This window comes from Bufo bufo, chromosome 2 (assembly GCF_905171765.1).
Source record: "Bufo bufo chromosome 2, aBufBuf1.1, whole genome shotgun sequence".
Classification (NCBI taxonomy): domain Eukaryota; kingdom Metazoa; phylum Chordata; class Amphibia; order Anura; family Bufonidae; genus Bufo; species Bufo bufo.
The window spans coordinates 30,621,585-30,647,760 of NC_053390.1; the positions used below are offsets into that span (position 1 = coordinate 30,621,585).

Genomic DNA, 26,176 nt, shown 5'->3' on the forward strand with positions numbered 1-26,176 from the left:
TTCTATCTCTCGTCTCAGTTCTTAGCAGATGTTTGAGTGCATGTACGAGTGCGTCCATGTACGTGGAGAGTGCGTGTATGAGTTCATCTATGTACAGTGGATATAAAAAGTCTACACACCCCTGTTAAAATGTCAGGTTTCTGTGATGTAAAAAAATGAGACAAAGATAAATCATTTCAGAACTTTTTCCACCTTTAATGTGACCTATAAACTGTACAACTCAATTGAAAAACAAACTGAAATCTTTTAGGTGGAGGGAAGAAAACAAAAAAACTAAAATAATGTGGGTGCAGTTATAACTGGGGATGTAGCTGTGTTCAGAATTAAGCAATCACATTCACAATTCTGTTAAATAGGAGTCAGCATAGACCGGCCATCATGTAAAGTGCCTCTGATTAACCCCAAATAAAGTTCTGCTGCTCTAGTTGGTCTTTCCTGAAATTTTCTTAGTCGTATCCCACAGAAAAAGTCGTGGTCCACCAAGAGCTTCCAAAGCATCAGAGGGATCTCATTGTTAGAAGGTATCAGTCAGGAGAAGGAACAAAAGAATTTCCAAGGCATTAGATTTACCATGGAACACAGTGAAGACAGTCATCATCAAGTGGAGAAAATATGGCACAACAGTGACATTACCAAGAACTGGACGTCCCTCCAAAATTGATGAAAAGACAAGAAGAAAACTGGTCTGGGAGGCGACCAAGAGGCCTACAGCAACATTAAAGGAGCTGCAGGAATATCTGGCAAGTACTGGCTGTGTGGTACATGTGACAACAATCTCCCGTATTCTTCATATGTCTGGGCTATGGGGTAGAGTGGCAAGACGAAAGCCTTTTCTTACCAAGAAAAACATCCAAGCCAGGCTACACTTTGCAAAAACACATCTGAAGTCTCCCAGAAGCATGTGGGAAAAGGTGTTATGGTCTGAGGAAACCAAGGTTGGACTTTTTGGCCATAATTCCAAAAGATATGTTTGGCGCAAAAACAACACTGCACATCACCAAAAGAACACCATACCCACAGTGAAGCATGGTGGTGGCAGCATCATGCCAAGGGGCTGTTTTTCTTCAGCTGGAACTGGGGCCTTAGTTTAGCTAGAGGGAATCATGAACAGTTCCAAATACCAGACAATATTGGCACAAAACCTTCAGGCTTCTGCTAGAAAGATGAACATGAAGAGGAACTTCATCTTTCAGCATGACAACGACCCAAAGCATACATCCAAATCAACAAAGGAATGGCTTCACCAGAAGAAGACAAAAGTTTTGGAATGGCCCAGCCAGAGCCCAGACCTGAATCCGATTGACAATCTGTGGGGTGATCTGAAGAGGGCTGTGCCCAGGATATGCCCTCGCAATCTGACAGATTTGAAGTGTTTTCGCAAAGAAGAGTGGGCAAATCTTGCCAAGTCAAAATGTGCCATGCTGATAGACTCATACCCAAAAAGACTGAGTGCTGTAATAATAACAAAAGGTGCTTCAACAAAGTATTAGTTTAAGGGTGTGCACACTTATGTAACCATATTATTTTATTTTAATATTTTTTCTTCCCTCTACCTAAAAGATTTCAGTTTGTTTTTCAATTGAGTTGTACAGTTTATAGGTCACATTAAAGGTGGAAAAAGTTCTGAAATGATTTATCTTTATATCACAGAAACCTGACATTTTAACAGGGGTGTGTAGACTTTTTATATCCACTGTATATGGAGAGTACGTGTATGAGCGCATCTATGTACATGGTGAGCACATGTATAATTGCATCCATGTATGTGGAGAGTGCGTGTATCCCCCTTGCAGCCACATGATGCATACGGTTACAGAGAGGTGTAGGACGGTGATGGCGGCACAATACGTCATATGGTCGTTTCTTCCCTGTTTTAGGTCGGGAACACCTATGTCTGTCCAGTAGAGAAGGGGTTAAAAGGTGCCGCCTGGCCCCGGCAGATGCTTCTCCGTCTGCTGTATTAACCTCAGAGCGTCGCTCGCCGTCTCTTCTGCTGTTCACAGTTAACCGGTTACGTGAGACATAAAAGCTGACGTCTAATATTGGCGCGGTTGTTCCCGCCGCCGTCCGCGCTGATATATAGAGATAAGAGCAGCGATAAGCGGATCCTTGTTATGGCGCGTTTGTCTGGAGATTAAATTCTTTGTACGGAGATTGATGCTTTCATTGAGACAAGGAGTTTTACAAGACGTCCTAATAATGGAGGAGACGTCTGCAAAGACTTGGGATAAAATGCTGGAGGGGCCCCTCAGTCAGGAATAATGGGGGCCCGGGATTATACCTCGCTGATTAACAGGGCGACTTACAGAGACATCTGACTGAATCCCCATATACCGGCTCGTACGGCAGAGACGAGAAAGCACAGAAGCAAAGAACCGGTATTCGGGTGCCTGCGCACATTGCGGTTTACCAGCAGCATTTCCGAACAGATTTTCATCCAGAAAAACCAAAGCGCACTACAGGACCGGCCCAGTGTAGAAATCAGACAAACCTCAGGGACACTGAAATCTGCAGCGTGTCAATCATTCGTGAGATTCCGATCCTTCTGTAGAACGGTTTTCCCCATAGACTTCAATGGGGTTGTTACCATAAACAGAAAATACACAATAAAAAGCGCATAAAACCCGCCATAAATAGTGCGGCTGAATTTTTTTTTTGTTATTTTCCACATACAAATCTCCACAGTGTTCATATAGCAGTGTCGGTGCAGTGTGGATCCATTATTCCTGTCTATATAGCAGTGTCGGTGCAGTGTGGATACATTATTCCTGTCTATATAGCAGTGTCGGTGCAGTGTGGATACATTATTCCTGTCTATATAGCAGTGTCGGTGCAGTGTGTATCCATTATTCCTGTCTATACAGGGAGTGCAGAATTATTAGGCAAGTTGTATTTTTGAGGATTAATTTTATTATTGAACAACAACCATGTTCTCAATGAACCCAAAAAACTCATTATTATCAAAGCTGAATATTTTTGGAAGTAGTTTTTAGTTTGTTTTTAGTTTTAGCTATTTTAGGGGGATATCTGTGTGTGCAGGTGACTATTACTGTGCATAATTATTAGGCAACTTAACAAAAAACAAATATATACCCATTTCAATTATTTATTTTTACCAGTGAAACCAATATAACATCTCAACATTCACAAATATACATTTCTGACATTCAAAAACAAAACAAAAACAAATCAGTGACCAATATAGCCACCTTTCTTTGCAAGGACACTCAAAAGCCTGCCATCCATGGATTCTGTCAGTGTTTTGATCTGTTCACCATCAACATTGCGTGCAGCAGCAACCACAGCCTCCCAGACACTGTTCAGAGAGGTGTACTGTTTTCCCTCCTTGTAAATCTCACATTTGATGATGGACCACAGGTTCTCAATGGGGTTCAGATCAGGTGAACAAGGAGGCCATGTCATTAGATTTTCTTCTTTTATACCCTTTCTTGCCAGCCACGCTGTGGAGTACTTGGACGCGTGTGATGGAGCATTGTCCTGCATGAAAATCATGTTTTTCTTGAAGGATGCAGACTTCTTCCTGTACCACTGCTTGAAGAAGGTGTCTTCCAGAAACTGGCAGTAGGACTGGGAGTTGAGCTTGACTCCATCCTCAACCCGAAAAGGCCCCACAAGCTCATCTTTGATGATACCAGCCCAAACCAGTACTCCACCTCCACCTTGCTGGCGTCTGAGTCGGACTGGAGCTCTCTGCCCTTTACCAATCCAGCCACGGGCCCATCCATCTGGCCCATCAAGACTCACTCTCATTTCATCAGTCCATAAAACCTTAGAAAAATCAGTCTTGAGATATTTCTTGGCCCAGTCTTGACGTTTCAGCTTGTGTGTCTTGTTCAGTGGTGGTCGTCTTTCAGCCTTTCTTACCTTGGCCATGTCTCTGAGTATTGCACACCTTGTGCTTTTGGGCACTCCAGTGATGTTGCAGCTCTGAAATATGGCCAAACTGGTGGCAAGTGGCATCTTGGCAGCTGCACGCTTGACTTTTCTCAGTTCATGGGCAGTTATTTTGCGCCTTGGTTTTTCCACACGCTTCTTGCGACCCTGTTGACTATTTTGAATGAAACGCTTGATTGTTCGATGATCACGCTTCAGAAGCTTTGCAATTTTAAGAGTGCTGCATCCCTCTGCAAGATATCCCACTATTTTTGACTTTTCTGAGCCTGTCAAGTCCTTCTTTTGACCCATTTTGCCAAAGGAAAGGAAGTTGCCTAATAATTAGGCACACCTAATATAGGGTGTTGATGTCATTAGACCACACCCCTTCTCATTACAGAGATGCACATCACCTAATATGCTTAATTGGTAGTAGGCTTTCGAGCCTATACAGCTTGGAGTAAGACAACATGCATAAAGAGGATGATGTGGTCAAAATACTCATTTGCCTAATAATTCTGCACGCAGTGTATACCAGTGTCGGTGCAGTGTGGATCCATTATTCCTGTCTATATACCAGTGTCGGTGCAGTGTGGATCCATTATTCCTGTCTATATACCAGTGTCGGTGCAGTGTGGATCTATTATTCCTGTCTATATACCAGTGTCAGTGCAGTGTGTATCCATTATTCCTGTCTATATACCAGTGTCGGTGCAGTGTGGATCCATTATTCCTGTCTATATACCAGTGTCGGTGTAGCGTGGATCCATTATTCCTGTCTATATACCAGTGTCGGTGCAGTGTGGATCCATTATTCCTGTCTATATAGCAGTGTCGGTGCAGTGTGGATCTATTATTCCTGTCTATATACCAGTGCCGGTGCAGTGTGGATCCATTATTCCTGTCTATATACCAGTGTCGGTGCAGTGTGGATCCATTATTCCTGTCTATATAGCAGTGTCGGTGCAGTGTGGATCTATTATTCCTGTCTATATACCAGTGCCGGTGCAGTGTGGATCCATTATTCCTGTCTATATACCAGTGTCGGTGCAGTGTGGATCCATTATTCCTGTCTATATACCAGTGTCGGTGCAGTGTGGATCTATTATTCCTGTCTATATACCAGTGTCAGTGCAGTGTGTATCCATTATTCCTGTCTATATACCAGTGTCGGTGCAGTGTGGATCCATTATTCCTGTCTATATACCAGTGTCGGTGTAGCGTGGATCCATTATTCCTGTCTATATACCAGTGTCGGTGCAGTGTGGATCCATTATTCCTGTCTATATAGCAGTGTCGGTGCAGTGTGGATCTATTATTCCTGTCTATATACCAGTGCCGGTGCAGTGTGGATCCATTATTCCTGTCTATATACCAGTGTCGGTGCAGTGTGGATCCATTATTCCTGTCTATATAGCAGTGTCGGTGCAGTGTGGATCTATTATTCCTGTCTATATACCAGTGTCGGTGCAATGTGGATCCATTATTCCTGTCTATATACCAGTGTCGGTGCAGTGTGGATCTATTATTCCTGTCTATATACCAGTGTCGGTGCAGTGTGGATCCATTATTCCTGTCTATATACCAGTGTCGGTGCAGTGTGGATCCATTATTCCTGTCTATATAGCAGTGTCGGTGTAGCGTGGATCCATTATTCCTGTCTATATAGCAGTGTCGGTGCAGTGTGGATCTATTATTCCTGTCTATATAGCAGTGTCGGTGCAGTGTGGATCCATTATTCCTGTCTATATAGCAGTGCCACTGCAGTGTGGATCCATTATTCCTGTCTATATACCAGAGTCGTGTAGCGTGGATCTATTATTCCTGTCTATATACCAGTGTCGGTGCAGTGTGGATTCATTATTCCTGTCTATATACCAGTGTCAGTGCAGTGTGTATCCATTATTCCTGTCTATATACCAGTGCCGGTGCAGTGTGTATCCATTATTCCTGTCTATATACCAGTGTCGGTGCAGTGTGGATCCATTATTCCTGTCTATATAGCAGTGTCGGTGCAGTGTGGATCCATTATTCCTGTCTATATAGCAGTGCCACTGCAGTGTGGATCCATTATTCCTGTCTATATACCAGAGTCGTGTAGCGTGGATCTATTATTCCTGTCTATATACCAGTGCCGGTGCAGTGTGTATCCATTATTCCTGTCTATATACCAGTGTCGGTGCAGTGTGGATCCATTATTCCTGTCTATATAGCAGTGTCAGTGCAGTGTGTATCCATTATTCCTGTCTATATACCAGTGTCGGTGCAGTGTGTATCCATTATTCCTGCCTATATACCAGTGTCGGTGCAGTGTGGATCCATTATTCCTGTCTATATAGCAGTGTCGGTGCAGTGTGGATCCATTATTCCTGCCTATATAGCAGTGTCGGTGCAGTGTGGATCCATTATTCCTGTCTATATACCAGTGTCGGTGCAGTGTGGATCTATTATTCCTGTCTATATACCAGTGTCGTGCAGTGTGGATCCATTATTCCTGTCTATATACCAGTGTCGGTGCAGTGTGGATCCATTATTCCTGTCTATATACCAGTGTCAGTGCAGTGTGGATCCATTATTCCTGTCTATATACCAGTGTCGGTGCAGTGTGGATCCATTATTCCTGTCTATATACCAGTGTCGGTGCAGTGTGGATCCATTATTCCTGTCTATATACCAGTGTCGGTGCAATGTGGATCCATTATTCCTGTCTATATACCAGTGTCGGTGCAGTGTGGATCCATTATTCCTGTCTATATACCAGTGTCGGTGCAGTGTGTATCCATTATTCCTGTCTATATACCAGTGTCAGTGTAGCGTGGATCCATTATTCCTGTCTATATATCAGTGTCAGTGCAGTGTGTATCCATTATTCCTGTCTATATACCAGTGTCGGTGCAGTGTGGATCTATTATTCCTGTCTATATACCAGTGTCGGTGCAATGTGTATCCATTATTCCTGTCTATATACCAGTGTCGGTGCAGTGTGGATCCATTATTCCTGTCTATATACCAGTGTCAGTGCAGTGTGGATCCATTATTCCTGTCTATATACCAGTGTCAGTGCAGTGTGGATCCATTATTCCTGTCTATATATCAGTGTCGGTGCAATGTGGATCCATTATTCCTGTCTATATAGCAGTGTCGGTGCAGTGTGTATCCATTATTCCTGTCTATATACCAGTGTCGGTGCAGTGTGGATCTATTATTCCTGTCTATATACCAGTGTCGGTGCAGTGTGGATCCATTATTCCTGTCTATATACCAGTGTCGGTGCAGTGTGTATCCATTATTCCTGTCTATATACCAGTGTCGGTGCAGTGTGTATCCATTATTCCTGTCTATATACCAGTGTCGGTGCAGTGTGGATCCATTATTCCTGTCTATATATCAGTGTCGGTGCAATGTGGATCCATTATTCCTGTCTATATAGCAGTGTCGGTGCAGTGTGGATCCATTATTCCTGTCTATATACCAGTGTCGGTGCAGTGTGGATCCATTATTCCTGTCTATATACCAGTGTCGGTGCAGTGTGTATCCATTATTTCTGTCTATATACCAGTGTCGGTGCAGTGTGTATCCATTATTCCTGTCTATATAGTAGTGTCGGTGTAGCGTGGATCCATTATTCCTGTCTATATACCAGTGTCGGTGCAGTGTGGATCCATTATTCCTGTCTATATACCAGTGTCGGTGCAGTGTGGATCCATTATTCCTGTCTATATACCAGTGTCGGTGCAGTGTGGATCCATTATTCCTGTCTATATATCAGTGTCAGTGCAGTGTGTATCCATTATTCCTGTCTATATAGCAGTGTCGGTGCAGTGTGGATCCATTATTCCTGTCTATATACCAGTGTCGGTGCAGTGTGGATCTATTATTCCTGTCTATATACCAGTGTCGTGCAGTGTGGATCCATTATTCCTGTCTATATACCAGTGTCGGTGCAGTGTGGATCCATTATTCCTGTCTATATATCAGTGTCAGTGCAGTGTGTATCCATTATTCCTGTCTATATACCAGTGTCGGTGTAGCGTGGATCCATTATTCCTGTCTATATATCAGTGTCGGTGCAATGTGGATCCATTATTCCTGTCTATATACCAGTGTCGGTGCAATGTGGATCCATTATTCCTGTCTATATACCAGTGTCGGTGCAGTGTGGATCCATTATTCCTGTCTATATACCAGTGTCGGTGCAGTGTGGATCCATTATTCCTGTCTATATATCAGTGTCAGTGCAGTGTGTATCCATTATTCCTGTCTATATAGCAGTGTCGGTGCAGTGTGGATCCATTATTCCTGTCTATATACCAGTGTCGGTGCAGTGTGGATCTATTATTCCTGTCTATATACCAGTGTCGTGCAGTGTGGATCCATTATTCCTGTCTATATACCAGTGTCGGTGCAGTGTGGATCCATTATTCCTGTCTATATATCAGTGTCAGTGCAGTGTGTATCCATTATTCCTGTCTATATACCAGTGTCGGTGTAGCGTGGATCCATTATTCCTGTCTATATAGCAGTGTCGGTGCAATGTGGATCCATTATTCCTGTCTATATATCAGTGTCAGTGCAGTGTGGATCCATTATTCCTGTCTATATAGCAGTGTCGGTGCAGTGTGTATCCATTATTCCTGTCTATATACCAGTGTCGGTGCAATGTGGATCCATTATTCCTGTCTATATACCAGTGTCGTGCAGTGTGGATCCATTATTCCTGTCTATATACCAGTGTCGGTGCAGTGTGTATCCATTATTCCTGTCTATATACCAGTGTCGGTGCAATGTGGATCCATTATTCCTGTCTATATACCAGTGTCGGTGCAGCGTGGATCTATTATTCCTGTCTATATACCAGTGTCAGTGCAGTGTGTATCCATTATTCCTGTCTATATACCAGTGTCGGTGCAGTGTGGATCCATTATTCCTGTCTATATACCAGTGTCGTGCAGTGTGGATCCATTATTCCTGTCTATATACCAGTGTCGTGCAGTGTGGATATTGAATTAACTGCAAAGAAAAATTGGGGGTCAGTCAGCACATCCAGTGCGCAGGTGCGCGTTGCCGAGGCTGAAAGCACAAAGGCCAAAAAAATATACAATGCAACAGCGCTCTGCAAACCAAATAAAGAACAATACTGCCAAAATAATAGAAAGTATTCTGGTGCAAATGCTACGCTAATAAATTTGAGATGCTTGGCAAATCCTTTGTACAAGATTATTTGGGCCCGTCTGCCAAACGTCAAGGCGATCTCAGTAAGATAGTTAATGAAGCTTTTTTGTTTTTCTTTATGTAATGGAATCTTAATTGCGGTTTATTCTCTTTTGAGACTGAAAACCTGTCCTAACTTCTCACAGATGAGGGTTTGCTACAATTGTATCCTCCATCAGCTGTACCCTCTGCACTGCAGACTGACTTCCCTGCACTGATACACTGTAGCAGAAGCTCCGGTGGCCCACAGACATTCGGCTCAGATCTGGACGGAAGATTTACAACTAAAATCATTAAATGTCTGAACCGGAGGCTGCGGTTGGAGCTGTTTTCTGAGCTCCGGCTGCGCTGCCGCCCCTCTGGACCCTCAGTGGGGGGAAGGGGAGGTTGGGGTGAGATTGATGACGGCCATGGCTGCTGGCGGCGTCCACCTGCATCAAAGGCAGAGGACTGAGAGCGGAGCAATCAATGGGGTCTTCATGAGCTCGCTGGGCTTCCTAGGCCTCCTCTCCGCTCACTGCTTTGTCAGACATTGACTTCTCCTTGCTCGGAGGAGGCGTTGGCAGCCGAACAAAGCAAAACTCCAAGAATGGCGGGCCAAGCGGAACAAACATCAAAAGAATGACTAGCCGGGTGGCATCCCTCTAATCACTGCCATGCACTGATGCCCCTCGGTGCCCACGCTGAATGGGTCTTAATGTCCTTCCTGCAGTTCACAGTCCGCTCCATAGAGGGCAACGCAACAGCATAATAATATCACACACTACGGTGCCAATAGCCAGACCTTCAGGCATGCTGCCCTCCAATGGGTCACGAGGGGTGCGCAGGTGGCACTCGCCTCTTACCCCTTGGTGCCTTGTTGCCCCTTTGCCACATAAAAAGACACCAGGTGCTTCACATGTGAGCCCCATTGGGGACAGCTTGACGCTAATGTCTGTAAAGCGCTGCGGAATATAGTACCGCTATATAAGTGCATAAAATAAATAAATTATTGCTACTGGAAGATGAAACCACACATAACGACCCCGTGGACACAGGACAGGCTTCAGAAGTCCAGGCGAGATGAACGCCACTCATCTGAAATGGAAATCACCAGATATGGATTGTCACTGATATAGTGATTAATAATCTGGTGAGCTGTCCCTGCTGTTCTCTGTTCTGCCACTAGTGGGAGCTCCTCCCATAATAATAAGAATAATGTCACAATCACCACCATCATCCTCATCCTCCGTCTTTTATTTGCTCTGCTTGCATCGATTCTTGCTGCCTTTTCACAGATTTTTGCTCTCTGTTACCTCTGTTCACTAGTGACTGTGTCATTGGCTCAATATTAGGGAGCACAGCAAGAGCGGCTGCTCATGGGCGGCATCTGTGGTTAAACCCCGCCTCTGATTATTGTGGGGCACGCCCAATTTCGAAAAACGAAGGAGTCAGGGCAACACTACAAATTTGCACAAGGTGAGGAGCGACATCATGTAGTGTAAAGTGCTCAGGCACTCGGCAGGGAGTCCCGAGGCACCGCCATGGCTGTCTGACCACTTGATCCCCCTCAATCAGTCATCGCCCTGGCGGCACCTGGTGCCATATATCTCAGCAGACAAGGCCGTCGTCGTCACCCCCTGTCCAGAGGCGTAAGAATGAGAAGACGTCTTGAGGAGTTGACCTCTGACCTGCGTGCAGAGAACTTTCAAGTGGATACATGTAGCAACATTGTAACATCTGGCCACGCCCCCTTCCTTAAAGAAACAAAATAGTCATTTGGTAAAAAACGGTAAAAAAAACAGAATCGCCACAGATGATAATGGCCGACCACGGGGTCAATGTGTGATGAGAAAAGCGCGACTGCCTCCCTGTCACGGCTGCGGTACGAGGAGTACGAGGCGTCTGCCCTGCCGGGGACACCGTCCTTCACTGCCGGTCACAGGCGCCACGTCCTCTCCTGCTGATTCAGATAAGGCAGGGGTAATGCATCTGCCATCGATCGCAGCCCATGAATACTGCATATTAATTTCCGTAAGCGGCGCCCTCATCCCCTCGCTTCCTCCGCTCTGCCTCGTCCTAATTGACATTGCTTGAATTAAGTGCAGGGAGCTTTGTGTCAGGTCCTGGAGCAGCCTGGTAATTAGAGAGTGTGCCAGGGCACCGTGCCAGGGCTGGAGAGGCGGATATCAAAGGCCTGCCAGGGGGAGCTGTCCAGATGTGTCCCGCGCTATCTGCCAGGAAAAACGCCGCCACAAGTCATCTCCATCAGCGCCGCGACCTGACCAGGCGTGCCCCTCAGCTGGTCGTGACCTTGAGGCGCTGACCGAGGACGCGGCTCCGTGCTAGTTCATGTGAGGCCAACCCGGCTGCGACATCATGGCGAATATGGATCTGCGGGTATAATGACTGGGAAGGGGCCCCACTAAGGTCTGAGGGCCCTACAGCCATACCGCAATTATGAATCGGACGCTCGGTGCGGCAGCCTGCGACTTTCACGCAGAGTCCAGGCGTGTACAGAAGAATGGAATCCTACCGCCATTAATCAGGAATATTGCGCAGAACGTTCCGGCACAGCTTCACGAACATTCACTTAATAGATTTTCTTAATGGCTTCACTGGCAGCGGATTAGAAGACGACACTTCTCAGACCGGCTACTTATCTCTGGCGACGCTCTCCGGGGCAGCGCGGAGCATTAACGTAGACTGCACCACTGAGGAGGGGGCGGCGAGGAGGACGAGTCCAAACCCCTCTGACTACAATGTATCAATCATCTGTAATAGAAGCTTCCTACTCTTCATACATCCCTGATACATTAGCCCCGAGGGGAGGGGGGGGGGGGGGGTTGGGATCTATCTGACGGCAGCAACAGGAAGTGACGTAATCACCAAATATCAGAGATGGGATTACAGAATTTACAATCCATTGTTTCTCCAGAGTTTCCCCTCAATGACTGATACGTCACAGAAGAAAATGCAAACACTACATCTAGGACAATGCATCACAGCAAGTCAGGGCCTCTATCTACAGACACTGAACCAGCAGGGGCGGCAGAGAGATGAGAGGTCAGGTACCGGAGAGCTAACGGGAGACCAGAGGAGGAGTGCAGCTCTAGAGGTGACTGGAGTAAGACCTAGTGTACAGGAACTGGATAGATAGATAGATAGATAGATAGATAGATAGATATGAGATAGATAGATAGATAGATAGATAGATAGATAGATAGATAGATATGAGATAGATAGATAGATAATAGATAGATAGATAGATAGATAGATAATAGATAGATAGATAGATAGATAGATAGATAGATAGATAGATAGATAATAGATAGATAGATAGATAGATAGATAGATAGATAGATAGATAGATAGATAGGAGAAAGATAGATAAGCTGACTATATACCAGAGCCTGCAGAAACTCCCCAATCCAAGAGACTGACAGATCCTGAGCGGTACAGACTGAGCGCCCACAGCCTGCTCATTGAATCCGGGCGGCACCGACAGAGGTACATGCCAAGGGGGAGCAGACTGTGCCAGCAGTGCGAGCAGGAGGCCGTGGAGGATGAGGCTCATTTCCTGCTGCGGTGCCCCAAATACTCAGCAGTGAGGGAGACTCACTTCAGGAGACTGTCTGATCTCTGCCCAGACTTCACCTCTATGGAGGAGGAAGAGGAGAACACAGCGGCCATAGCAGCACAATATATTACTGCCTGCCATGGACTGAGAAGAACCTGATATACCATGGACTCCTATATCTCACCCTGGATGTGTCCCCACCCCCAAACCCTACCCAATTATTTCCCACTTGCTTTGGCAATGGTAAAATGTATTTAGTCCTTCCAATAAAGCTGATTTGATATGAGATAGATATTAGATAGATAGATATTAGATAGATAGATAGATAGATAGATAGATAGATAGATAGATAGACACGGCTCTGTACTCACATGCTGCCATTGGTCTACAATTAACGGCCGATATCGCAGGAAGAATTTGAGTGGAAACGATTCGGGGTCCGGCCAGGTGGATGGGATCTGCCAGGTGACTTCCAGCCTCCGGAGGTTTCTGTGGACAGGCTTTGCCAGCACATTTTCTGGAGGATCAGGTTTCACTGTGGATGAAGAATACAACATTTTTAATCTCTTGACCACAAATTAATAAACTGTCAATCTCAATAAACTGGCGTCCTGGGTCAGATACCGCATCCACAGTGGACGAAAAATCTTCCCCAATGCAGTAAATATTTGAAACATAGTTATAGCAGCCGGCCATATCGCGGACACACACATCATAGTACCAATATACGGTTATGTCGCCAACAAGCCCTGAGCAGATGTACAAAGGTCACAAAAAATATGTGCCCCCAACAGGGAAAGTGCTCACATCTTCAAGGGTCTTATTTCAACCATTTCTTAAGATAAGACTTTCTGAGACGTTACTGAAAAAAATGTCCCGGGGACGCCTCCAGACTCTGCAGGTATCCTTCATGAGATAAACACCAGTAATAAGCTATAATTTTGCATCTGTTCCCAAAGTACAAAATTATTAAAATTATTTAATTATGGAGTGGATTTTTAAAGGGGAATTCAGGCCACTCATGACATTACAAAGAGTAACATGATACTGAACTAACACTAACATATTAATGCCCCCAATGTGCAGCAATATGCTCCTATGTACAAGAATATAACTACTATAATACTGCTCCTATGTACAAGAATATAACTACTATAATACTGCCTCCTATGTACAAGAATATAACTACTATAATACTGCCTCCTATGTACAAGAATATAACTACTATAATACTGCTCTATGTACAAGAATATAACTACTATAATACTGCTCCTATGTACAGGAATATAACTACTATAATACTGCCTCCTATGTACAAGAATATAACTACTATAATACTGCTCCTATGTACAAGAATATAACTACTATAATACTGCTCCTATGTACAAGAATATAACTACTATAATACTGCTCCTATGTACAAGAATATAACTACTATAATACTGCTCCTATGTACAAGAATATAACTACTATAATACTGCCTCCTATGTACAAGAATATAACTACTATAATACTGCTCCTATCTACAATAATATAACTACTATAATACTGCCTCCTATGTACAAGAATATAACTACTATAATACTGCTCCTATGTACAAGACTATAACTACTATAATACTGCTCCTATGTACAAGAATATAACTACTATAATACTGCTCCTATGTACAAGAATATAACTACTATAATACTGCCTCCTATGTACAAGAATATAACTACTATAATACTGCTCCTATGTACAAGAATATAACTACTATAATACTGCTCCTATGTACAAGAATATAACTACTATAATACTGCCTCCTATGTACAAGAATATAACTACTATAATACTGCTCCTATCTACAATAATATAACTACTATAATACTGCCTCCTATGTACAAGAATATAACTACTATAATACTGCTCCTATGTACAAGACTATAACTACTATAATACTGCTCCTATGTACAAGAATATAACTACTATAATACTGCTCCTATGTACAAGAATATAACTACTATAATACTGCCTCCTATGTACAAGAATATAACTACTATAATACTGCTCCTATGTACAAGAATATAACTACTATAATACTGCCTCCTATGTACAAGGATATAACTACTATAATACTGCTCCTATGTACAAGAATATAACTACTATAATACTGCCTCCTATGTACAAGAATATAACTACTATAATACTGCTCCTATCTACAATAATATACTGTAACTACTATAATACTGCCTCCTATGTACAAGAATATAACTACTATAATACTGCTCCTATCTACAATAATATAACTACTATAATACTGCCTCCTATGTACAAGAATATAACTACTATAATACTGCTCCTATGTACAAGACTATAACTACTATAATACTGCTCCTATGTACAAGAATATAACTACTATAATACTGCTCCTATGTACAAGAATATAACTACTATAATACTGCCTCCTATGTACAAGAATATAACTACTATAATACTGCTCCTATGTACAAGAATATAACTACTATAATACTGCCTCCTATGTACAAGGATATAACTACTATAATACTGCTCCTATGTACAAGAATATAACTACTATAATACTGCCTCCTATGTACAAGAATATAACTACTATAATACTGCTCCTATCTACAATAATATACTGTAACTACTATAATACTGCCTCCTATGTACAAGAATATAACTACTATAATACTGCTCCTATGTACAAGAATATAACTACTATAATACTGCTCCTATGTACAAGAATATAACTACTATAATACTGCCTCCTATGTACAAGAATATAACTACTATAATACTGCTCCTATGTACAAGAATATAACTACTATAATACTGCTCCTATGTACAAGAATATAACTACTATAATACTGCCTCCTATGTACAGGAATATAACTACTATAATACTGCCTCCTATGTACAGGAATATAACTACTATAATACTGCCCCCTATGTACAAGAATATAACTACTATAATACTGCTCCTATGTACAAGAATATAACTACTATAATACTGCTCCTATGTACAAGAATATAACTACTAGAATACTGCCTCCTATGTACAAGAATATAACTACTATAATACTGCTCCTATGTACAAGAATATAACTACTATAATACTGCTCCTATGTACAATAATATAACTACTATAATACTGCTCCTATGTATAAGAATATAACTACTATAATACTGCTCCTATGTACAAGAATATAACTACTATAATACTGCTCCTATGTACAATAATATAACTACTATAATACTGCTCCTATGTACAATAATATAACTACTATAATACTGCTCTTATGTACAAGAATATAACTACTATAATACTGCTCCTATGTACAAGAATATAACTACTATAATACTGCTCCTATGTACAAGAATATAACTACTATAATACTGCTTACTATGTAGAAGAATATTACTACTATAATACTGCTTCCATCCACATGATGTCCCACACTTGCTTCAGGTTGAATACTTCAGTACTTCTTTGGTCTTTTATGACCAATGATGTTCTAATTATTTCTTGGACTGTATTCCCATACGGCTGAGTTTCCTTAGCCATTTGTTCGCCCCCTTGGAGATGATTGGGTTAATTTCTCCTCCGACTCTTGGACGTCTCGCAGAGGAGGCAGTCGGCAGTGGAGTATGAGACGGAGAACGTCAGTGAGCCACAAAACCTCAGCAGTTTCACAGCCAGGTCCAAATGTTCTGCTTCCCATGTCTTTCCAATTTAATTAGTTATATTGGCGCCGCAGTCACATGTGCTGCCAGACGAGCGGTAAGCCAACGCAATTAAAACTATGGCGGCTTTCTCAGGATGAGTCGTGTGACATCAGGATGGCTCTGGGACGCCGCTCGCTCTCATTCTCACACTCGATTAGGCTTCACTTTGATCCCACTTTGTTTTTCAGGAGTCTGATTGATCCATGTTCCTTTCTGGGTCCGCAGCGGCGTCACGGCGTGAGCGCAATTCTAAACAACAGCTTCCTGCAGCCTCCTCATGGTCCTCAGATCACACAGATTATGGCCACAAATCTCTAAACTGCTTTGCTCAAACTCGTGAAACATCTGCAAGTTACATAGTGGAAAGAGCAGGGTCCCCTGCAGCACAGAGTATTTCAGGAAAAGAGTAGGAGATCTATAGTGTAAACAGGTCTCTGCCTGGCAGCTTTGTTGGTTCCCCATGAAGAAGTGAGGCCACTGAGATGAGCTTGAGGACACATTTCCATGGTCTTGATCTCTGATATAGGCTGCTGGGGGCAGTACAAATCAAAAGCAGGCTCCTGCAGGATCCTGGGATAAGGAGATCCAGCAGGAATGGCATAGATGGGTTTCCTGCTCACCCTGAGGTCCACCCTGAGGAGCAGGTGAGTAAAAAGTGGTGACCGAACTAAAGGCAAACGTTACCAGAGACCTGAAGAAGATGGAAGCTCCTGCAAAACCCAACCTGGACAGCACAGTCCTCACTGAGGTGAGGTTGACCTGGAGGAGGAACACTGAGGAGTCACAATACCATAAGGAGTCAGCACCTATAGCTCCTGTGCCACCTCCAACATAACCCCTTCAAGTGATCTCAGGATCCCTGCCCAACAACAGAACGTGCCAGTCCACCCAGAAGCAGGCCAAGCACCTACAGCAGGAGATTTACCAGGGGCGGACTGGCCACAGACTCTACAGGGAGGAGGTGAAGAGTGGACAGGGGCCTGGGAGGAGAACCAAGATTTTTTAGTGATTGGGCAACTCTGGTAGGGTGACCCTGGTACTGGAGATGTTGTAAATGTCTTGAGAGAAGGTGATCTGGGGAAGAGACCAGGATGTGGGAGAGTAAGGACTGGGCCATATCCTCCATATTCTTTATATGAAAGTATGGATAAGCATGATAAAGGCCCCTTTCACACGGGCGAGTTTTCCTGCGCGGGTGCAATGCGTGAGGTGAACGCATTGCACCCATTCACTTCAATGGGGCTGTGCAGATGAGCGGTGATTTTCACGCATCACTTGTGCGTTGCGTGAAAAATCGCAGCATGCTCTATATTCTGCGTTTTTCACGCAACGCAGGCCCCATAGAAATGAATGGGTCTGCTTGAAAATCGCAAGCATCCCCAAGCAAGTGCGGATGCGGTGCGATTTTCACGCATGGTTGCTAGGAGATGATAGGGAGGAGCAACCCCGGACCCCCTTAAATTATATTCACTGTATTATTTTCCCTTATAACATTGTTATAAGGGAGAATAATAGCATTATTAATACAGAGTGCTTAGTAAAATGTGCCTTGAGGGGTTAAAAAATTAAAAAAATTAACTCCCCTCATCCACTTGATTGCGCAGTCGGCATCGTCTTCTTTCTTCTTCTTCTTTCAGGACCTGCAAAAGGACCTTTGATGACGTAATCCCGCTCACCACGTGGTGACGTCATCGCAGGTCCTTCTATCTTCATTCAGCAGGACCTGCACTGATTTGACCACGCTCACCATGTGCAGGTCCTGAAAGAAGAAGAAAGAAGACGATCCCGGCTGCGCAATCAAGTGGATGAGGTGAGTTATGTTTTTATTATTTTTTAACCCTCAATTGACATTTTACTAAGCATTCTGTATTAAAGAATGCTATTATTTTCCATTATAACCATGTTATAAGGGAAAATAATAAAATCTACAGAACACCAAACCCAAACCCGAACTTCAGTGAAGAAGTCCGGGTTCGGGTCTGGGTACCACATTAAATTTTATCTCACACGTGTGCAAAACGCATTGCACTTGCGCGGAAAAAACTGAACATCGGAACGCAATCGCAGACAAAACTGCCTGCAATTGCGCGCCTACTCGCGCGGGCTTCCCGCAATGCACCCTGAATGCATCCGGCCCTCACCCGCGACGCCCGTGTGAAAGAGGCCTAAACAGAGGCTGGAGGAGAAGCAAAAGTAGAGTGCAGAGAAAGGGAGGGGTGGGAGATCTTCTCATCCCTCAACTAGAGGGGCTCCACATTTTTGAGCTTTTCCACCGATTCCATGCTCTTCATCAGGTCTCATCTTCTCAGGTGGAGGCAGTGGTTTTAGGTGTCCCTGAGTCTCCACCCTGGAAGGATATTATAGCCTCAATTGTGGAGAATTGGCACCCTGAGATACTCCAATAAGACAGAAGACATTCTTAGAGAATAATAAATTCCTCCAATTAATTCATAAATCCTTGATCAACGGCACTCCTCCAGAAATCTAGTATCTACAGGGCGTATTAGGATTGTACAGGGTCGGCCATGAAAATCAGACACCTATCACCTTTGTTTGGTCTGCATAGGCCTCATCCCTCCTACAGTAAAACGGTCACCCAAAGCAACCAATCAGAGCTCAGCTTTCAGAGCAACCAATTAAAGCTCAGCTTTCAGAGCAACCAGAGCTCAGCGTTCACATTAACCAATCACAGCTCAGCTTTCAGAGCATCAAATTAGAGCTCAGCTTTCAGAGCAACCAATCAGAGATCAGCTTTAATAGCAACCAATCATAACTCAGCTTTGATATAAAACAATAAGCGCTCACCTTTCATGGCAACCAATCAGAGCTCACCTTTCATAGCAACCAATCAGAGCTCAGCTTTCATAGCAACTGGATTAGCCTTCGTGGCCAATCAGAGCTCAGCTTTCATAGCAACCAATCAGTGCTCAACTTTCGTAGCAACCAAAAGGTAATGTAACCTATGGGGCGCAGAGGTGGTGTCTCAGTCTCAGGCCCTGATGCCGGAAGGAGTCCAGGGCCCCTCTACCACAGGAGCTGAGGCTTGGCCTTTGAGATCTCGTTAGTCAGTTATATCCCTTACCTATCATGAACTCATCGAAGCTGATGGTGTTGGAGCTCTTCCCCAGAGCGTTGCTGGCCACGACGGTCACCTCATACTTCAGGGTGGAAAAGAGGCGGCTGTACTTGATGTGACACCTGTTTTTGGGGAAGGGATCTCTCTCACAGTAGAGCTGCGTGGAGCCGTGCCTGCAAATACATAAAGAAATGTTCATCAGCTGCGGTACACATCCCTTATATACCCACCAGGTGCGGACTGGGAGCTTAAAGTGGCCCTGGAAAGAAACCTAAAAGTGGCTCCTGTTGTAGGCAGGTCCAGGTTGGCAGGAGGTGGGGCAACACAAATAGGCAGGGACAACAGCAGCAGGCGGGGCCAGCAATACCGTAGTGCAGCACAAAATACCGCCCCAGAAGAACCAATTACTACAGTGCAGCACAAAATACCGCCCCAGAAGAACTAAATACTACAGTGCAGCACAAAATACCGCCCCAGAAGAACCAAATACTACAGTGCAGCACAAAATACCGCCCCAGAAGAACCAATTACTACAGTGCAGCACAAAATACCGCCCCAGAAGAACCAAATACTACAGTGCAGCACAAAATACCGCCCCAAAAGAACCAATTACTACAGTGCAGCACAAAATACCGCCCCAGAAGAACCAAATACTACAGTGCAGCACAAAATACCGCCCCAGAAGAACCAAATACTACAGTGCAGCACAAAATACCGCCCCAGAAAGAACTAAATACTACAGTGCAGCACAAAATACCGCCCCAGAAGAACCAAATACTACTGTGCAGCACAAAATACCGCCCCAGAAGAACCAAATACTACAGTGCAGCACAAAATACCGCCCCAGAAGAACCAAATACTACAGTGCAGCACAAAATACCGCCCCAAAAGAACCAAATACTACAGTGCAGCACAAAATACCGCCCCAAAAGAACCAATTACTACAGTGCAGCACAAAATACCGCCCCAGAAAGAACCAAATACTACCGTGCACCACAAAATACCGCCGCAAAAGAACCAATTACTACCGTGCAGCACAGAATACTGCTCCCCGCTGCAGTATTAAACTGTCTCATTGTCCTGAGGATGGCGATACAGTTGAATTCAGGAGGATACCTGCTCCACCGGCCAAATGTGTAAGAGCATTGGATCATTATGTACTCAGCCGATGGCCGTGAGAAGGGCTCTGGTGGTCTCCTGGGCATCATCAGCTCAACTGGAAATTTTCCTGTATGGTCTATGACCAGGCCGCTCCTGATACCTGCCAATCTGTATGCAGGAAGCATCACTCCCATCATCCTGTCACTCTGTACACACTGTGCTGCCCCCACGCAACCAATCACACGGTAGCTTTCATCTGACAAGAGCACAATATGAAATGAAAGCGGCGCTGCGACTGGCTGCTCTGGGAAACATGGACAGTATCCTAATCTCCCCCATGGTGTGGGACTAGTAGCAGTCGTCAGAGCTGTGGGATGATGGGAGTGATACGTTCTGTTCAAAGAGTTGTAGGATGATGAGGATGATGATACATTATGTGCATGGTTTTGAGTGGGGTGATTCTGTGTACTGCGGAATGGGATGATGTGAGTGATAATCGTAAAGAGCTGCTCTACTGCAGGACAGAGAAGTAACGCCCCTGAATTCTGAGGGTTGCATTAAGGGGCAGGGGGGGTGGCGGTAGGGGGGTACATACCTAACAGTGATGTTGAAGTAGTTGGGGATGTAAGTCGGACTGGGTAGATGCCAGCTGCAGTAGAAGGACGCGGGGTAATTATTAGACCTGCACATCAGCACCGGCTCCTTAGGAGGGTCTGCAAGAAAGAGGAAGAAACATGGCCGTCACTGTACACAATACTGACAACCAGTCCATATAATACACTGCAAACTGGTCTGTAATAAGGACGACTACTGTGGGAAAGAAAACCTGGAAAACTTCATATGATTGAGCTGGGACTGACAAAGTATAAACTGCTGGTGGCGCTTAGTCAATGATCACACAAGGTGGTGCCCCCTCTATTTTGGGTTCTGCAGCAGGGTATATGTTGAGGTCATATTAATACAGGGTGACATCTCCCCTTGCTGACATACAGGCTGCCACTGCCATGATAGCGGTCATACAGATGCTGGATATCCTCCGGTCGTCATTCCAGGTGGCTGCTGTAAATGAGAGATCCGTCTCTCCATCCAGTCCCAGACCTTCTCAATTTGGAGATCGAGCTGGCCAGGGGAGCTGCTTCTTACCCTGAAGAGCACCTTGTGTAGCGTGGGCTGTGTGCGGGCGGCATCGTTATCTTGTCAAAAAAGGCAGCAGGACTGGTTCCACGATGAAGGGAACGGCCATGCAAGCTGATGGCGCCCCCCACAATGACACCTGGTCCTAGGTGTCTCTGCACTATGCATGGTGGCAGTAGACGTTCTCCATCCCTCCCGTGAACTCAGATGTGGTCATCAACAGCAAGCAATAGCGTTCAGTGACCAAAGCAGGTTCTGCCTTGCTACTAATGATGGCCACATTAGAGTTTTCAGAAGGGATGGAGAGCGTCTACTGCCATCATCCAGGTGTCATGGTGTGGGGTGCCATCAGCTACCATGGCTGTTCCCGTCTGGTATTCACTCTTCAGGCAGCCTGTGTTGGCATATCACCACTTGGGAGTTATATGCCTTGGGCAGAAAGTGACCTTTGTGGATGACCCCTTCTGAACACAGTAGGAAATGTATTATTGATACTGTATTGCCCTATACGATATAAAGGCATGCTCTCTAATAATGTGCTATGCTGCCATCCACTGACCAACTCTATTATTACTGTTGGATATTATGTTTGAGTGACAGATCTTTAGGGACCTGTGATTTGATAAGGTCCTTATGTATTTAGTGGGAGCACATGGCAGAAAGGATAAATAGTGCTCTGCAGACCTCATGTCGGTAACAGGCAGGAGACGGAAGAGTGAGCTAGGAAGCCTCTGCTGGAAACAAAGCCAGAATGAATCCTGCAAGTACTTAGCTACATAGTGGAGGTGATTGGTACTAGTCATAATGGTACAACATTTCAGGGCATAGCTAGGTCCACAGAGCTGCTAGGCGTCAGAGAGGAGTTCAGATTAGACCTGGGCACGTGATGGACACAAAGGTGCACGGCTTGTTAGACGACTCGGCAGGGATTGCTGGACCATAACTCAGGAGCATAGTTGTAGGGGGTGCAGAGGTGGCACAGTGACTAGTATCATAAATGGAACATGGAGGGGCTGTTGCAGATTTTGCTTTGGGTGCACCCAAGTGTCCAGTGCACGACCAGATCTTTATCCACTGGAGGTGGTGAAGGTTCCTATAGCATGAAAGCAAGCACAGATCTTAAAATTTTAAATCGTAGATTTACTTGCTAAAACTGTAAAATCACGTTAAGCTTAGGTGTGAGACTCTGCCCACCCCTTATCTATAGCAGGAGGGAAGCCATCGGCTAGCTGCTGCTATAGATTACCGGCCATTACATGGAGACTGAACACACTTAACTAGGCGGCGGAGGATTACCTACACTAATTCTATATAATAGGACAGGCAATCAGGACGAGGAACAACTCGCAAGGCCAATCACGCCCTGGGGCCAGCACATTCATAGTGATCCAGTGCTGAGCATACAGCGTCCCATGTCTCATCGCTGCGCTACCGGGTACCAGCGAATGTTATACTTGGGATTTTATCCTAGAGAACACATATTACCGTACTCACTATGTCCCACAATGTTCCTTCCACTGAAGTGAATGCATCTCTGCTCCTAGCTTCTGGGAAATCACATGGGCTATCATGTGGCCGCTTATCCCCCTTTCTAGGTGTAAATATTGGTAAATTTGTCGGGCCGACAAGCCCCCGTTACGCCCCCGCCGTTCCCATGTGACAAAATATTGTCTCGCAGACGTTTCAGAAGTCTCAAGAAGAGGTCATGCGACTTTTTTAGTAAATGAGCCTATAGACTGTATGCAGCTGAGGGACCGGGTGACCAGATGAATCCACTCCTGGATATAAGACGCGGTTTGGACTCACAGGCCCCTGGGTCACCTAGTACACAGATCCTAGAAGAGTATGCAGTATCAGCAGCCCTTATTGCACCTGCAGCGTCGGCAGTCTTTATTGCCCCTGCAGCCTTTATTGCACCTGCAGCGTCGGCAGTCTTTATTGCACCTGTGGCCCTTATTTCACCTGCAGCCTTTATTGCACCTGCAGCGTCGGCAGTCTTTATTGCACCTGCAGCCTTTATTGCACCTGTGGCCCTTATTTCACCTGCAGCCCTTATTGCACCTGCAGCCCTTATTGCACCTGCAGTAGTGGCAGCTTATATTGCACCTGCAGCGTCGGCAGTCTTTATTGCACCTGCAGCATCGGCAGTCTTTATTGCACCTGCAGTCTTTATTGCACCTGTGCCCCTTATTGCACCTGCAGCGTCGGCAGTCTTTATTGCACCTGCAGCGTCGGCAGTCTTTATTGTACCTGCAGCCTTTATTGCACCTGCAGCAGTGGCAGCCTATATTGCACCTGCAGAATGGGTGGACTTTATTGCACCTGCAAATCCTGTTGCTAAGCGGCCCCTGGCACTCCCTGACAGTGCGGCGGTGCCCCTGAAGCTGGCACTGTTCGTTTACTATGGCGCTGCTGTTTGTTTTCAGTCATTGGCAGCGATTAGGATGGAATTGGTTGGTATTTTCTCGTAATAAAAGCGGTAATATTAATAACTGGCCTCGGGCTCCTTCTGCTTAATGCGTTTCCTGAAATCTTCCGCTGTGTCTCAGCGTGCAGGTGCCGGCCTGCTTGTGCCCCTTAAGCTACAGAAACATTTTAATTAAATATCACAGAAAGCTGAGGATTCCTCCTGGACCGTCCGCACACCTGGCTGCGGCTCTCCACCAGATTCTCCGGCTGATTGGAGCGGAGCCCCTGGCTGGGCGGGAGACTACTCGGCTCTAACCCCCGGATCCTGAGAAACCATCAACCCCCTGTCTGGGAAGCACAAAGTAAAGCTGCGTCTTCTACCGTGATTTCTCTCGACTAGCCATCCAAACAAGCACTTTACTCTCCTGAAATACTCTGTGCTGCTGTAAGATTTACATTTGTCTCATTTGCACTTGCAGAAGTTGCATTTCTCGAGCTTTTCCTTCAGGGATGCATTGTGTGCAATATATGAACATACTGAACCCTGGCAGAGAACTCGCCATGATGTATGAAGCCGCACATCACGGGACTCTGCGGTAAACGCCGATTCTCATATTTTATGGTTTGCGGATACATTGTTGCTTGTGATACACAAGTTTTTAATTTAAAACACAACAAGGTCCTGGTATGATGTGATCCTCGTGTCCAGATGTGTTCTCTGCGCCCTGACAGTTCTACATTCCATCACTGAACACTTCTAAAATGAGTCATGTGACACCAGTGACATCATCGCCCACTAAATATAAGGCTATAATTCACAGAGGTGTCATCACTGATTTCCAAATATAAAGGATGACATTAATATGGAGCAGATATTGTATTTACCCAGAACACTGAAAATTTATTTTAAATATTAAAAAGAATGCGCCTTCCTGCTAAAAGGAGAAGCCTACAAAAACTAATTATACAACTGAGATTGTCAGTAACCGTGTCTGGACTTTCAGTGAATGGAACAGTTTATCTTGTGATGCTCCTGATGAAATCAGAATTTATCTATTTTATATTTTTTTTCGAAACATAATAGTTAACAAAAATCCAATACATTTGATATGTAATACCACTCCTGACAACATGGTGTGCTGTTATATGATAAACCATTGATAAGTGCTACATGTAATACCACTCCTGACCACATGGTGTGCTGTTATCTGATAAAACCATTGATAAGTGTTACATGTAATACCGCTCCTGACCACATGGTGTGCTGTTATCTGATAAAACCATTGATAAGTGTTACATGTAATACCTCTCCTTACCACATGGTGTGCTGTTATGTGATAAAACCATTGATAAGTGCTACATGTAATACCTCTCCTGACCACATGGTGTGCTGTTATGTGATAAAACCATTGATAAGTGTTACATGTAATACCTCTCCTTACCACATGGTGTGCTGTTGTGGGATAAAACCATTGATAAGTGTTACATGTTATACCACTCCTGACTACATGGTGTGCTGTTATGTGATAAAACCATTGATAAGTGTTACATGTAATACCGCTCCTGACCACATGGTGTGCTGTTATGTGATAAAACCATTGACAAGTATTACATGTAATACTACTCCTGACCACATGGTGTGCTGTTATGTGATAAAACTATTGACAAGTGTTACATGTAATACCTCTCCTGACCACATGGTGTGCTGTTGTGGGATAAAACCATTGATAAGTGTTACATGTTATACCACTCCTGACTACATGGTGTGCTGTTATGTGATAAAACCATTGACAAGTATTACATGTAATACCACTCCTGACCACATGGCGTGCTGTTATGTGATAAAACCATTGACAAGTATTACATGTAATACCACTCCTGACCATACGGTGTGCAGTTCTGGGGAACTATGTCTATAGAACAGTGAGCACATCCACATAGGCAGATGTAAGATCTCCTCTGCACTGTTAAATACAAATTCTCTGTTATTGGTGGGGGACCCAGCACCTCTGTAGTGATGATAAACAATACCCTGTGTCCAATTCAATTGAATTTCCTTTGATTTC

At 44.5% G+C, this 26,176-nt stretch overlaps 1 protein-coding gene across 5 annotated transcripts in view; it reads right to left on the reverse strand.

The window, feature by feature from the left end:
* Window positions 1-26,176, reverse strand: part of CNTFR (ciliary neurotrophic factor receptor) — a 379,375-nt gene that overhangs the window by 23,459 nt on the left and 329,740 nt on the right. For all 5 annotated transcript variants that reach the window (XM_040420848.1, XM_040420844.1, XM_040420847.1 and 2 more), the window contains 3 exons: window positions 21,163-21,280; window positions 19,473-19,639; window positions 13,036-13,199 (listed from right to left, as the gene is read on the reverse strand). In XM_040420848.1, the coding sequence (XP_040276782.1) occupies window positions 13,036-13,199; window positions 19,473-19,639; window positions 21,163-21,280 (449 nt within the window). The remainder of the gene's footprint in view (window positions 1-13,035; window positions 13,200-19,472; window positions 19,640-21,162; window positions 21,281-26,176) is intronic.